At 32.7% G+C, this 13,261-nt stretch overlaps 1 protein-coding gene and 1 long non-coding RNA gene across 4 annotated transcripts in view; one reads left to right on the top strand and one right to left on the bottom strand.

The window, feature by feature from the left end:
- Nucleotides 1–13,261, bottom strand: part of LOC145248667 (uncharacterized) — a 144,587-nt gene that overhangs the window by 92,833 nt on the left and 38,493 nt on the right. The gene's annotated exons all lie outside the window — the stretch shown is intronic.
- Nucleotides 1–13,261, top strand: part of LOC145249032 (uncharacterized) — a 41,112-nt gene that overhangs the window by 10,610 nt on the left and 17,241 nt on the right. For both annotated transcript variants that reach the window (XM_080110891.1, XM_080110892.1), the window contains exon 2: nt 3,376–3,699. In XM_080110891.1, coding sequence (XP_079967017.1) covers nt 3,376–3,699 — 324 coding nt within the window. The remainder of the gene's footprint in view (nt 1–3,375; nt 3,700–13,261) is intronic.

Raw genomic sequence — 13,261 nt, 5'->3', positions numbered from 1 at the left:
AAGTATGACTGCTGAGGCTTCCCAAATCTTCCTCCTGCAGCGCTTCTCCCGCAGATGGCGACAGCCTGGTGGACAGTACGTCGCGAGGTATCACAGTCAACAGCGAGAGCAGACCACTGGAAGTGGTTAGTGTGGCAGCCACCAAGGGAGTTCTTCAGAGAGTCTTTATATCTTTTCTCTGGTGCCCCTCTGTCACGACGGCCAGTAAAGAGTTTGTCATATAGGACTATCTTCGGCAGGCGATGATCGTCCATTCTGAAGACGTACCCTGTGACTTTCCAGCCGCTCAATATATATATATATATATATATATATATATATATATATATATATATATATATTATGGGTTTGTTTTACTGTACACATAGATTCGAAAAAAATATATATATATAACAAATAAATGTTATAAAAGGCAAGATAAGTTACTTTTCTACTAAACTGGATAATTTTTTAGTGTTTTTATTTTATGTAACATATTTATTCAGCTCGAGAAACATAGTGTTTACCGATGTGTTGGAAAATTCAAAATGGCGCCGAACTCTCTGCTGAACACTAAGTTTGGGAAAATTAGTTAAAAATGTACAAAATACTCTTAGAAACTAATTCAATATATGTTACTGTGACATATTCTTACATATATTCGGTGGGTTTTTAACAGTATTTGGTACAGTTTTTAATTTTTAACTCATTTTCCCAAACTTACCGTGTTCAGCAGAGAGTTCGGCGCCATTTTGAATTTTTCAATACATCAGTAAACACAGGATGTTTTTCGAGCTGAATAAACATGTTACATTAAATAAAAACACAAAAATTATCCAGTTAGGTTGAAAATGAACATATTTTGCCTTCGATAACATTTATTTGTTATATATTTGTTTTTTGACAACTTTTTCGAATCTGTGTGTACAGTAATGCAAACCCATAATTATAAAAGAATATGCATTTCTACATGTGTAACAGTAACACTGTTACAGTAGATCAGAAATACATCGGTACCGCCAGTTTCACATCCAAACAAAGGGGACCAATATTTGGTCACCTGTGTCGGACTCTCTTCAGCCTTGATGACAGATATAAGCAGAGGCTGAAGAGAGTTCGACATAGGTGGCCAAAAATTGGTTCCTTTTGTTTGAATTCGAAACCGACGGTACCGATGTTCTCATCTTCTGTCACACACACACACACACACACACACACACACACACACACACACACACACACACACACACACACAATTTTTTTTTTTTTTTTTTTCTGTTGCGTGGGCAGGCAAGTGTCCCTCGCAGCAAATAAAAATCTCGCCTGTTTTCTGGGATATGGCGGCCTCCTCGAAGAAAAGAAAGAAGAAAGTCCTGCTTTTTTCTTTTTTAGTTTTTGTTTATTGAAATCCAAAACTTTGCAACTCGCGTTGACCTACTTTTTTAGTCGAAAAAAGACTTTTTTGTTGTTCGCTCAAAAATATTAGCCTTTTCTATTCTTTCTTTTTCTTCTCCCTGAACTTCTGACTTCAGCGGATTAAGTTTTAGGTTCTTTGAAATGACTGGGGCGCGTTCGGAATGTCGTTCTTTTCCCCCTTCGGTTGTGGTCGCACAAGTGAACCATAATACTTGACTTTTTATTACGCTTTTTTAACTTTAAATTCCAACTTTATAGAAAGTACTTTTAAAATGAGTTTAGAATTTTAAATGGTCGCAAAATTAAGATTTCATCCCCCCCCCCCGTATATCAATAAATTTAACAAATTGCTGGAATAAGTCTACTTACGTGACTCTTTGGAATTTCAAAGAGTTTTTGGAGACTTTTAAGTGCTGGTTTGGAAATAATTTATAATTTGAATTAGTTTTAAAAGTGTAAAAGGGTTTGTTTTTTACAATCCGCAGAAATACGAAAAATGTGTTAAACATTAAAAAAAAAAAAGCAAAACTAATAAAACATCTATTTATCTACTTCTACTATTTTAAGTGAGAGAGTTCCTTCCTCACAGGTTCTGAAACGGCTGAGGTGATATTTTGCAAATTCCACACAAAGCTAATTTATATGTTTGGCAGTGTTCTTAGATATGTTTTACACAGAAATTCATCCGATAAGTATCGAAAAAAAAATCCGGTCTTAAAAATAGCTTTTCTCTCTTACAGGGGAATATTTTACATTACACCGGCCAAAGGAAAATAATAAAATTTCAGCAAATCATTTATTCTTAAAAAACAAAACAGATTTATTGCCATCAGGAGATATAGCTCAGTGGTAGAGCATTCGACTTCGGATCGTATGATTCCTTTTTAAAGCTAGAGTGTACTTTACCGTTTTATTTTTACTTTTTCTTATTAATGAGTTCAATTTACGATAAAAAGGAGGTACCATTTAAAATCGCCGCAAGTCATTTCTTCGTTTGCATATTTTAAAACTAAATATTAATCAGAAGTGACTTTTCTAGGCCATTCATTGTCAAGCACAAATATCAGCTGACGTGATATTGTAAACAAACACAGACGGAATTTGAACGACATGATCATTTTTTTTATTTTTTTATGTTTTATTTTTTATTTTATTTTATTTATTTTTTTTTTTTGTGAATTAGTCCACCGAACAAATTATTCTTTGTAATACATAATAATCAATAGAGGATTGATTCTATAATAATACATATGCAATCTGCATAAATTAAAATATCATGTTTAAGCGTATTGTACGACTGGGCAACGCCGGGCTGCCAGCTAGTAGCAAATAAATGTTATCAAAGTTATATAAGTTACTTTTTTCACCTAACTGAATAAGTTTTTAGTGTTTTTATTTAATGTAAAATGTTTATTCGGTTAAAAAAAACAAGTAATATTAAGTGCTACTGAAGAACAAGAAAAAATGGACAAGATGTCTTTGAAGTCTCGACAAAGATTTCAAAATAAAACAAAATGGTGGTAGACTCCCCCCCCCCAATAAATGTTAACGTGACAAATTTTAAAAAGCTGTATGATGTACGTACCCGTGAGGAAATAAATATATCATATTCCAAAAGTCACGTAAATTGATCAAGTAGTTTTATTTTTAAATAACCTTTTTAAACAATTAATGGGAACTAGTAGGCATTACAAAATCTCGCAAGTTTTAATTATGGTGAGTTCATTTGTAAAGACTTTTCAAAATGACGCTGCAAGATAGTCACTCTTCAGTTAGCCATTTCACTCTATCTAAAAAAAGGGGTGATAACTCAATATATAGTAGCACCGATTTTCTTTATTTTTATAATATAAAATGCATCACCAAATCAAATATAAATTTTGTAGGAAGAAAGTTATCGATGGCAAAGAAATAATGAAAGGACTAACTTTACTTTATCTATTAGATAAATATATTGTATCTTATTTTTTTTTTCTTCAGAAAAGAAATTCTTTGACAAAGTTCTTGGCTTACGTGAAAGCATCAGTGATGACATGGAATTCTCTGCGAAAGATGTCTTGGTAAAAGAGGAAGACCAGATGGTGCCATCGAAACTGAGTGAGTGCGACCCATTCAGTTCAATGTCGTCACCTGGTAGCGTTCTTGGAGGGGATGGGCCGGAACCAAGCTACAACCATCTTCAAGAGCCGCCTCCAAGCTACGAGGAGCACAAAGTGTTCTCGAAATTACCTCCGCAAAGTTTATCATACGAGGATTTAGCTGCTCGATGGCGAGACATCCAGGACATCATCAGCCGCGAATCACGTGAGTTTGTTTTTAATTTTTTAAAGTTTTTTGCAAAACTAAAATGTGACATAACGGGCCACCCATTGAGCTATGATTTAACTTGTTTGTATTGGGCAGGGGGGGGGGGATTTACAAAGCTAGTTCAATATAAGAAAAAAAGAAAGCACGAACGTACATCAAAAAGCAAGAATAATAGTATTTGGATGATTATAAGGAATTGGAAAAATTAGTACCTGTTTTTTTTGGATGCTAAAAACGATTCTTTTATTTGTTTATTATTTTGTTTTATTTTGTTTAAAACTTAATTTTCCATTGCGGATGTTCTTCCTATGTTCATGCTGTAGATGAAATCCTGGTTAGTGTTCTCCATAGGCTTCGGTCTATTGCTTGTTCTCGGAGTCGGATGGTACTGTTAACACCCATTGCCTTGCATATCCAATCTAATATTCTCATTCTTTGCTTTCCCTTGGCGCATGCCGTCAGTTTCATCCTTCTGTGCTGTTCGATGCCCTCTTTTTCGCACAATAGATGTCCAACAAAGCGCCGTTGCCTTTCCTTGATGATCCACATCATTGCAGGTACTGAAGATAAAAATGTTTACTTACTAGCAGTTCAGCTCGGCTTTGCTCGGGCCATATGTACTGTTCATAACTTTATATATATATATATATATATATATATATATATAAAATAATTCAATTAACTTTCTTGAAGTTATATATTTGGATTTTACTGTCACTGGATTATTTATCTTCCACCAGACTATCCATTCACGTGTAATCACCTTTTTCTTCACCATATTCCCTCTACTTCACTTTTTTGTTATCAAGTAAAATCTTTGACTTACTTGTTGTTTCATCAAATACTTTTGCATGCAAAATCCGATCCCGCATTTTGCTAATTCCTACTCTCTGATGAGAAGGATAGTATTTCTTCGAAACTCTGCGGATTAAGGACTATCCACTTATCTAGTGTTTCCTTTTCAGATTAAATGTTTTTAACTCATTTCAAAGTGTTTTTTAACATGTTTTATTAACTGTTTGCTCATATATATATATATATATATATATATATATATATATATATATATATATAAGTATTGAATAAAATTGAAGAAAAAGGTGATTACACGTGAATGGATAGTCTGGTGGAAGATAAATAATCCAGTGACAGTAAAATCCAAATGTATAACTTCAATAAAATAAAAAGCTATAGCAAACATCTAAATGACTACTTTAAATACAGTTCCTGATTTCAAAAAAAGAAAAACTAAAAGATTCATCTGCCTTACTTTTAATGCTAGGTTTATTTTTGGTGTTTTTTCAATTCAATAGAAATCCTCCTAAATTTGCTGATGAGGAGACCGTGCTTACCAAAAAAACTATGTATAATTGTTCTACGTGACTTCATGTATACCACAAATAAAAAGCACGGATTTCCGAAACGATCGTACAGATAATTGACTTTGTTGTTGTTCCTTCTTATGAAACTGATTTTTAATTTAATTAAATTTTGATTTTTAAATTAAAAAAATTTTTTTTTTAATTTTTAAATTATAAATCACATTACTTAATATTGAATTAGCTCTAGGACATTTAACTATCGAGCTTATTATATATCTAAATTACAACGAGCATTTCCTGTATTTTAATTAAACTAGTAATTTCACTATTACATTAAAATACACTTAGCTCTTTAGACTATTATTCTAATCTCCTTTAAATTATATATATATATATATATATAAGTTTGACTCTTATCCAAGTAACCTACATCTAAAATTTCAAGTATTTAGACCCAAAATTGGGTGAGGAGTTTAGTAGAGTCTGCAAAGGTCAACTCTTTCAACTTTGACCTATTAGCAGCCAAATTTTCACTCAAAAACTGATTTAAAAAGCTTGCTGCATGTCTGAATACCCTTTATATAAAATTTCCAATATTTAGACCAAAAATTCGCGGAGACTGCAGAGGTAAAATCTTTTATAACTTGAACCCCAATTTTGACCCTCTTAACATTTAATTGCTTTGGGCTAAAATCAAATTAAAGTTTCATCCATGTCCAAGTAACTTACATTTAAAATTTCAAGTGTTTAGACCCAAAATTGGCGGAGGAGTTCGGTAGAGTTTTCAAATGTCAAATCGTTGAACTTTGACCCCCTTGACAGTCAAATTTCTGACCGAAAACCAATTAAAAAGATTTTCCCAAATCTCAATACCCATTATGTCAAATCTTTAGTCTGTGGACTGAAAATTGACAGAGTAGTTTGGTAGGGAAATGTACACACACACAGAGACAGGCGATTTCACTTATAGATTGATTTTAAGCTTTTAGTAAAATAAAAATCTATAGATTACTCCACAAGTGTATGTTTTACATTTGTGAAAAATATATGCATATAATGCATGGATTTTTAAGATAGCTTGAAAAAAAAAAAACATTTAAATGTTTTAAAAGAATCGGAATTGCTAATTGTATTGGAATCGGAAATTTAAACCAGAATTGGTACTTGTATCAGAAAGTGAAAAAGATTTAGATAAAAAAAGACTTTTTGGGTTTGTATTACTGTACACATAGATTCGAAAAAGTTGTCAAAAAACAAATATATAACAAATAAATATTATCAAAGGCAAGATAAGTTACTTTTCTACCAAACTGGATACATTTTTTTTGTTTTTATTCAATGTAACATGTTTATTCAGCTTGAAAAACATGCAGTGTTTACCGATGTATTGGAAAATTCAAAATGGCGGCCGACTCTCTCTTTAACACGGTAAGTTCAGGAAAAGATGTTATAAATAATAAACTAGACCAAATACTGTTAGAAATTCGCTCATTATATGTTACCGTGACATAAGTTGACATATATTCGGTGTTTTTTAAATAGTATTTTATCTAGTTCATTATTTATAACACCTTTTCCCAAACTTACCATGTTAAAGAGAGTGTCGGGCGCCATTTTGAATTTTCGAATACATCGGTAAACACTGCATGTTTTTCGAGCTGAATGAACATGTTACATTGAATAAAAATACAAAAAATATATCCAGTTTGGTAGAAAAGTAACTTATCTTGCCTTTGATAATATTTATTTGTTATATATTTGTTTTTGACAACTTTTTCGAATCTATGTGTACAGTAATACAAACCTGACTTTTTTGTTGTTCACTCAGAAATATTGGCTTTTTTCTGTTTTTCTTTTTCTTCTCCTTGAATTTCTGGCTTAGGTGGATTAAGCTTTAGGTTCTTTCAAATGAAGGGGGGCTTGTTCAGAGTATCCGTTTTCTCTTCTCAGTTGTGGTCGCACAATTGAACCATAATACTTGACTTTTTATTGCACTGTTTTAAACTTTAAACTCCACTCAGAAATGACTTTCAAAATCGATTTAGAATTTCAAATTTTTGCGAAATAAAGAAATTGTTAAAATCATCCCATCACTAAAAGAATCGGTTTAAGGCCTACAAAATTCATACTAGAATTATTTGCAAGGATCGGTGGCAGAGCAGATAAAATATTTGGTAAAATTCAAGTTATGAATAGCGCTATAACAACAGCATATTCTTATTGTTTTGACTCTCGAGTATTAATCCGATACAGTTAGACGCACCTAATCAACCGAGAACCACATCACTTTATATAAAAGCATATAAGATATCAATGGATACACACTCGATAGTCAAAACAATGCAAAGAATGTGCTGTTGTCCTAGCTCTAGTTATAAGTTACACTCCTGGAGATTGAAGGTTTAATCTTCAGTACGAGTGACACTTGAAATACAATTGTGAATTACTTAGGACTTCTACCCAGTCATGGCTGATGGAACGAAAGCATGCTATCCCTATGGATTAAAAAAAAAAAAGAAGCTTTTCTTCAAAATTCAAGTCCAACATAAACAAATTCTTGATGAACTGCCCCCTTAAGTAATCCAATCTATCAAATATCCTTTAATAACGACTGCTACGATATTATCTCATTGATTAGTGTACACTCAATAAACCCTTATGCTCGAGTGGCCTCAGGGCCTTGATAAGTAGTGACTCCTATGTAAAAAGAAAAAAAAACATACCTCAGTTTGACAAAAATACTCTTAAAGAAGGTTGTAGGTTAATGTACAGTTGTCCAGCGACTAACACATGTCGTCCAGAATGCAATGATTTCCAAGTAAATATAAGGGCTTTGTAACTTAATGCTAGACACACTAACATTAATTATCCTCTTTATAACTCGATACTTAATAATTATTGGAGGGGAAAATGTTATCTCTATATAAATAAAGTGAACTCATTTTTTCCCGTCTGATTTTGACCTTAATAGGATTAAAAATCAAGATATTTCATGCAAATATAATATGCACAAACGGCAGAACAATATCTGAGGTGTGTTATAGGCTTATTATTTCTCAAATTCCTCGATAATCTTAGATTTCTATACTTTTTCTGCTGAGAAGTCATGGCCAAAATCGGTTAAGATCAATGGAAGTGGTAAAATATTTTCTCTCTAATAAATTCCTCCTCCCCCTGCCACCACTTAACACCGTTTGGGGATCGTTCACAAGGAACAGTTGAGAAGAGAATACCGGTTTGGCTTCGTAGTTCTTTCATGTGAAGTTATTTAAAATCACTAAACTAAGCTGCAGTGCTCTGTGGCGTAGTGGTTAGCGTGCTGGACAATTCACATTATATTTTCACGTTCACGCCGACCTACCGTAGTCGTTTTTTTTTTTTTTTTTTTTTTTCCTAAACAACTGGAATGGACTTTTCTTGGTGGCCGAACTGTTAACGTTGCAGATGTTTTTTTTTTTTTTTTTTTTTTTTTCACACTTTATTTTCCTACTTTTACTCATGACTCCGGGTTTGATCCTTCTTACTTACCTACCATAACATTTTTTTAAAACTCCCCCCCCCCCGTCCCAGAAACAAACACTCGGGCAACGCTGGGTACCCCCGCTAGTAATTTATATTACCTTTGGTTCCTTAGCTATATTAAATATTGTAGTTATCCCCCTTGACCGGAAGTACCTGTTCCGCCATATTAACTCGATTATAGTCAGAGCATTAATTTTAAGTTGATAAAACCTTTATCAAAGGCGTTTCTGTTTTCTCTTCATTCTTCTTTACACACCACTAAAGTGAAAGTGAACTTCCTATGACTATGTTCAGGGCATATTGTAACGTTGTCCAGGGGCCAACACGTTGTGTTCAGTTTCAGCCGCAAAGGAGACAAAGACAAAGAATAGGAAATAACTTCAACTCGCTTGTTCTTTGTAGCAACAACATTTATTTCATCATTGGTCAAACCATGACGTCACCCACGTGATCTCGAATGCTCTCCACATCTCGAACATTATGCTATCTCCTAAGTGATCGTTCTCTTTTTCTTTCTATAGTCCTTTTTTTGCCCACTGGTGACGTCACTTTCATTTACATACGCACATACCCACTGTTATACCGTGACACAGTGGTCTGTTGTTTACTATATATATATATATATATATATATATATGATGATGACTGCAACGTCTTGTCAGACGAGTGCCACTCCCTCAGACATTTAAAATCCATAAGCCCAAATGGCTGAGGGAGTATCTATACAAATATGATGTTATAGAGTCTTAGCTTTGTACGACAGCTAAGTCTCTCTCTCGGTTCAAAATGTTGAAATCCAGCAACAAGCAAGAGCAAGATAGCCAGCAACAAATTAAACTGCAGACCAGCTTAATGCGGGTAATGGTCTTCCGCTTTATGGTTTTTTAAATCAGAGATTTGCTTCTCTGAAATATATATATATAAACAACATTTATTTCCTCATTGTTACTGCCATGACGTCACTCACGTGATCTAGAACGTTTTTAACGCCTCTCGTGTGATCTCAAACATTATCTCGTTCTGTGCTCCATGTCTCTCTCGTGATCGTTTTCTTTCTATTTTTATAGTCTTTTTTCTTTGTTGATGACGTAATTTACATACGTGCATCCGGCTACATTACATTACATCATCCAAAACTTGAGAATATCATTCAAGATGAGAACCAATTAATACAAAAAAAGCAAATCCAAAATTAGTTTTTTTGTGCTCGTTAATGTCTCAATCTCTCTCTGTTTTCCTTTCCGCAACTATGGATTAAATAGTACTAGCTGGAAGCCCGGCGTTGCAATACGTTTAAACATGATATTTTAATTCATGCAGAATGCGTATGTATTATTATAGAATCAATCCTCTATTGATTATTATATACTAGCAGGACCTGTAAACCGGCATGGCCGATCGTACAATACGCTTAAACATGATATTTTAATTCATGCAGAATGCGTATGTATTATTATAGAATCAATCCTCTATTGATTATTATATACTAGCAGGACCTGTAAACCGGCATGGCCGATCGTACAATACGCTTAAACATGATATTTTAATTCATGCAGAATGCGTATGTATTATTATAGAATCAATCCTCTATTGATTATTATATACTAGCAGGACCTGTAAACCGGCATGGCCGATCGTACAATACGCTTAAACATGATATTTTAATTCATGCAGAATGCGTATGTATTATTATAGAATCAATCCTCTATTGATTATTATATACTAGCAGGACCTGTAAACCGGCATGGCCGATCGTACAATACGCTTAAACATGATATTTTAATTCATGCAGAATGCGTATGTATTATTATAGAATCAATCCTCTATTGATTATTATATACTAGCAGGACCTGTAAACCGGCATGGCCGATCGTACAATACGCTTAAACATGATATTTTAATTCATGCAGAATGCGTATGTATTATTATAGAATCAATCCTCTATTGATTATTATATACTAGCAGGACCTGTAAACCGGCATGGCCGATCGTACAATACGCTTAAACATGATATTTTAATTCATGCAGAATGCGTATGTATTATTATAGAATCAATCCTCTATTGATTATTATATACTAGCAGGACCTGTAAACCGGCATGGCCGATCGTACAATACGCTTAAACATGATATTTTAATTCATGCAGAATGCGTATGTATTATTATAGAATCAATCCTCTATTGATTATTATATACTAGCAGGACCTGTAAACCGGCATGGCCGATCGTACAATACGCTTAAACATGATATTTTAATTCATGCAGAATGCGTATGTATTATTATAGAATCAATCCTCTATTGATTATTATATACTAGCAGGACCTGTAAACCGGCATGGCCGATCGTACAATACGCTTAAACATGATATTTTAATTCATGCAGAATGCGTATGTATTATTATAGAATCAATCCTCTATTGATTATTATATACTAGCAGGACCTGTAAACCGGCATGGCCGATCGTACAATACGCTTAAACATATTTTAATTCATGCAGAATGCGTATGTATTATTATAGAATCAATCCTCTATTGATTATTATTGATTATTATCTATTATGTGAAATAATTTTCCTGGTGGATTAATTCACAAAGAAAAAAATAAATAAATAAAAATAATGATAAAAAAAAAAAAAAAAAAAATAATGATAATGTCGTTCATCAAATTTAGTCTGTTTACAATATCACATCAGCTGATATTTGTGCTTGATGATTAATGCCCTGGAAAAGTCACTTCTGATTAATGTTTATTTCTTAATTTGCATATTTTAAAATATGCAAATTAAGAAATGAGCTGCAGTGATTTTAAATTGTATATCTTTTATCGTACATCAAACTCATTAATAAGAAAAAATTAAAATAAAATGGTGAGGTACACCTTGGCTTGAACAAGGATCATACGATCTGTAGTTGGTAGTGCTACCACTGAGCTATATCTCCAGATAGCAAAAAATGTTTGGTTTTTTTTCTTAAGAAAAAATGATTAGCTAAGATTTTATTATCTCCCTTGACCGATGTAATGTAAAATATTCTCCTGTAAAAATTATTCTTTTTTATGCATAAGAGAAGAAAAACTATTTTTAAGATTGGATTTTTTTGATATATCATACTTATCAGATGAATTTCTGTAGAAAACATATCTAAGAACACTACCAGACATATAAATTAGCTTTGTGTGAAATTTGCAAAAGATAGGTTCTGAAACGGCTGAGCCTATTATTGATTTCAACATCCCAGAAATATTTTGTTTTATATAAAAACATATCATTCATTTAACGTTTTTACTTTTTGTTTTGGTATGACCATTCACCGTTCCAACTTTTATCACTTTTCTTTGGGAGTTTCCATCTTGCATTTTGCCATAAAGAATTGTATGTCTGCTATTTTAAAATTTTCGTCCTTTTCTAAAACTTCTTTAAAAAAAAGACAGAAAATAAATCTTCGCATGATGCATGCACCCATGATGAAGAAAAAAATATCATACACCAAAAATCATGTAAAATTGATTGAGTAGTTTTATTTTTATAAAGAAAATCATTTTTAAGCAAATTTTACTTTTGACAATACAATAACTCCACCCTCTCTGTATTAAGAATGTATTTTTTTTTTTTTTAATCTCGAAAATTTGAACTATTTGTAATTACCTGCATTCTTTCTTCAGGCTGTTTTCAAAATAGAATTGTGAGATCGTTGCTCATAGTTTAGCCAAAAAATGATTTTCTTATTTAAAAATAAAACTACTTGATGAATTACATGATTTTTGGTGTATGATATTTTTTTTCATCACAGGTATGTACATCATACAGATTTTTCTTTTTCCCTGTATAGGAGAAATTTTTTTTTTTTTTTTCTTTGACAAAAAAGTCACCTGTTATCAAGGCCCAGAAGCCACTCAAAGATAAGGGTTAATAGGTGTACAGTAGTCAACGGGATTATAGCGTAGCAATCATAAGTAGTGAAAATTTGGTAAATTGGATTACTTAATGCAAACGGCTCATCGAGAACTTGTTTATGTGTGACTTGAAGATGACCATAGCAGGCAGACGGAAGAGTTCCACAGGCATGCAGTTCTAAGAAAGAAGCTTTTTTCATGGAATCTACGTTTAGGTTTATGAAAGAAAATAAGTGATAGATGGAAAATGAGTTGAGCAATGTTGAGTTTGGTCAGTACTAAAATGGGTAACCATTTGGGAATACCAGGTGCTGTATGTGCTCTCTGCTTATCTCGGCATTGTTTCCAGTCATCTTGGACTTTTCCTTGCAACTGGAATCAAGCAATGCTGATTCAGGAGAGTTGTGGCTGGGCATTGTACAACACTTGCTTCAGTTACATGTGCAGGCACCCCTACAGAGGGTATCCATTGTATACGTTTTAATTAATGTAGAATTCATATTTATCATTACAGAGCCAATTTTCTATTGAATATTATATTGTACCCAATATATAGTATTGATTTTAAAAATCAAAACCAAAACATTTAGTACTCCATTTGAGTTATCAACAAATAGATAAGATTTAAAATGAAACAATTTCAAGCTATGAATGAATTTGCACATGCACAAAATTAATAGAAATGTCACGAAGTTGAAATGGACATTTTGCATTTCAATTTGCCAACATAATTCTGTATGCGTTATTCATCCAAAGATTTTACTCGTTATAAATCATCGTTGGCGTATGATTTCTATTTCTTGTTAATTTCAAGAGTTTGTAGT

The sequence above is a fragment of the Euprymna scolopes genome, chromosome 27 (genome assembly GCF_053919585.1).
Source record: "Euprymna scolopes isolate OS-2025 chromosome 27, ASM5391958v1, whole genome shotgun sequence".
Taxonomy (NCBI): Eukaryota; Metazoa; Mollusca; class Cephalopoda; order Sepiida; family Sepiolidae; genus Euprymna; species Euprymna scolopes.
The sequence above is the reverse complement of the archived record's forward strand: the minus strand, read 5'-3'. Positions and strand labels throughout refer to the sequence as shown.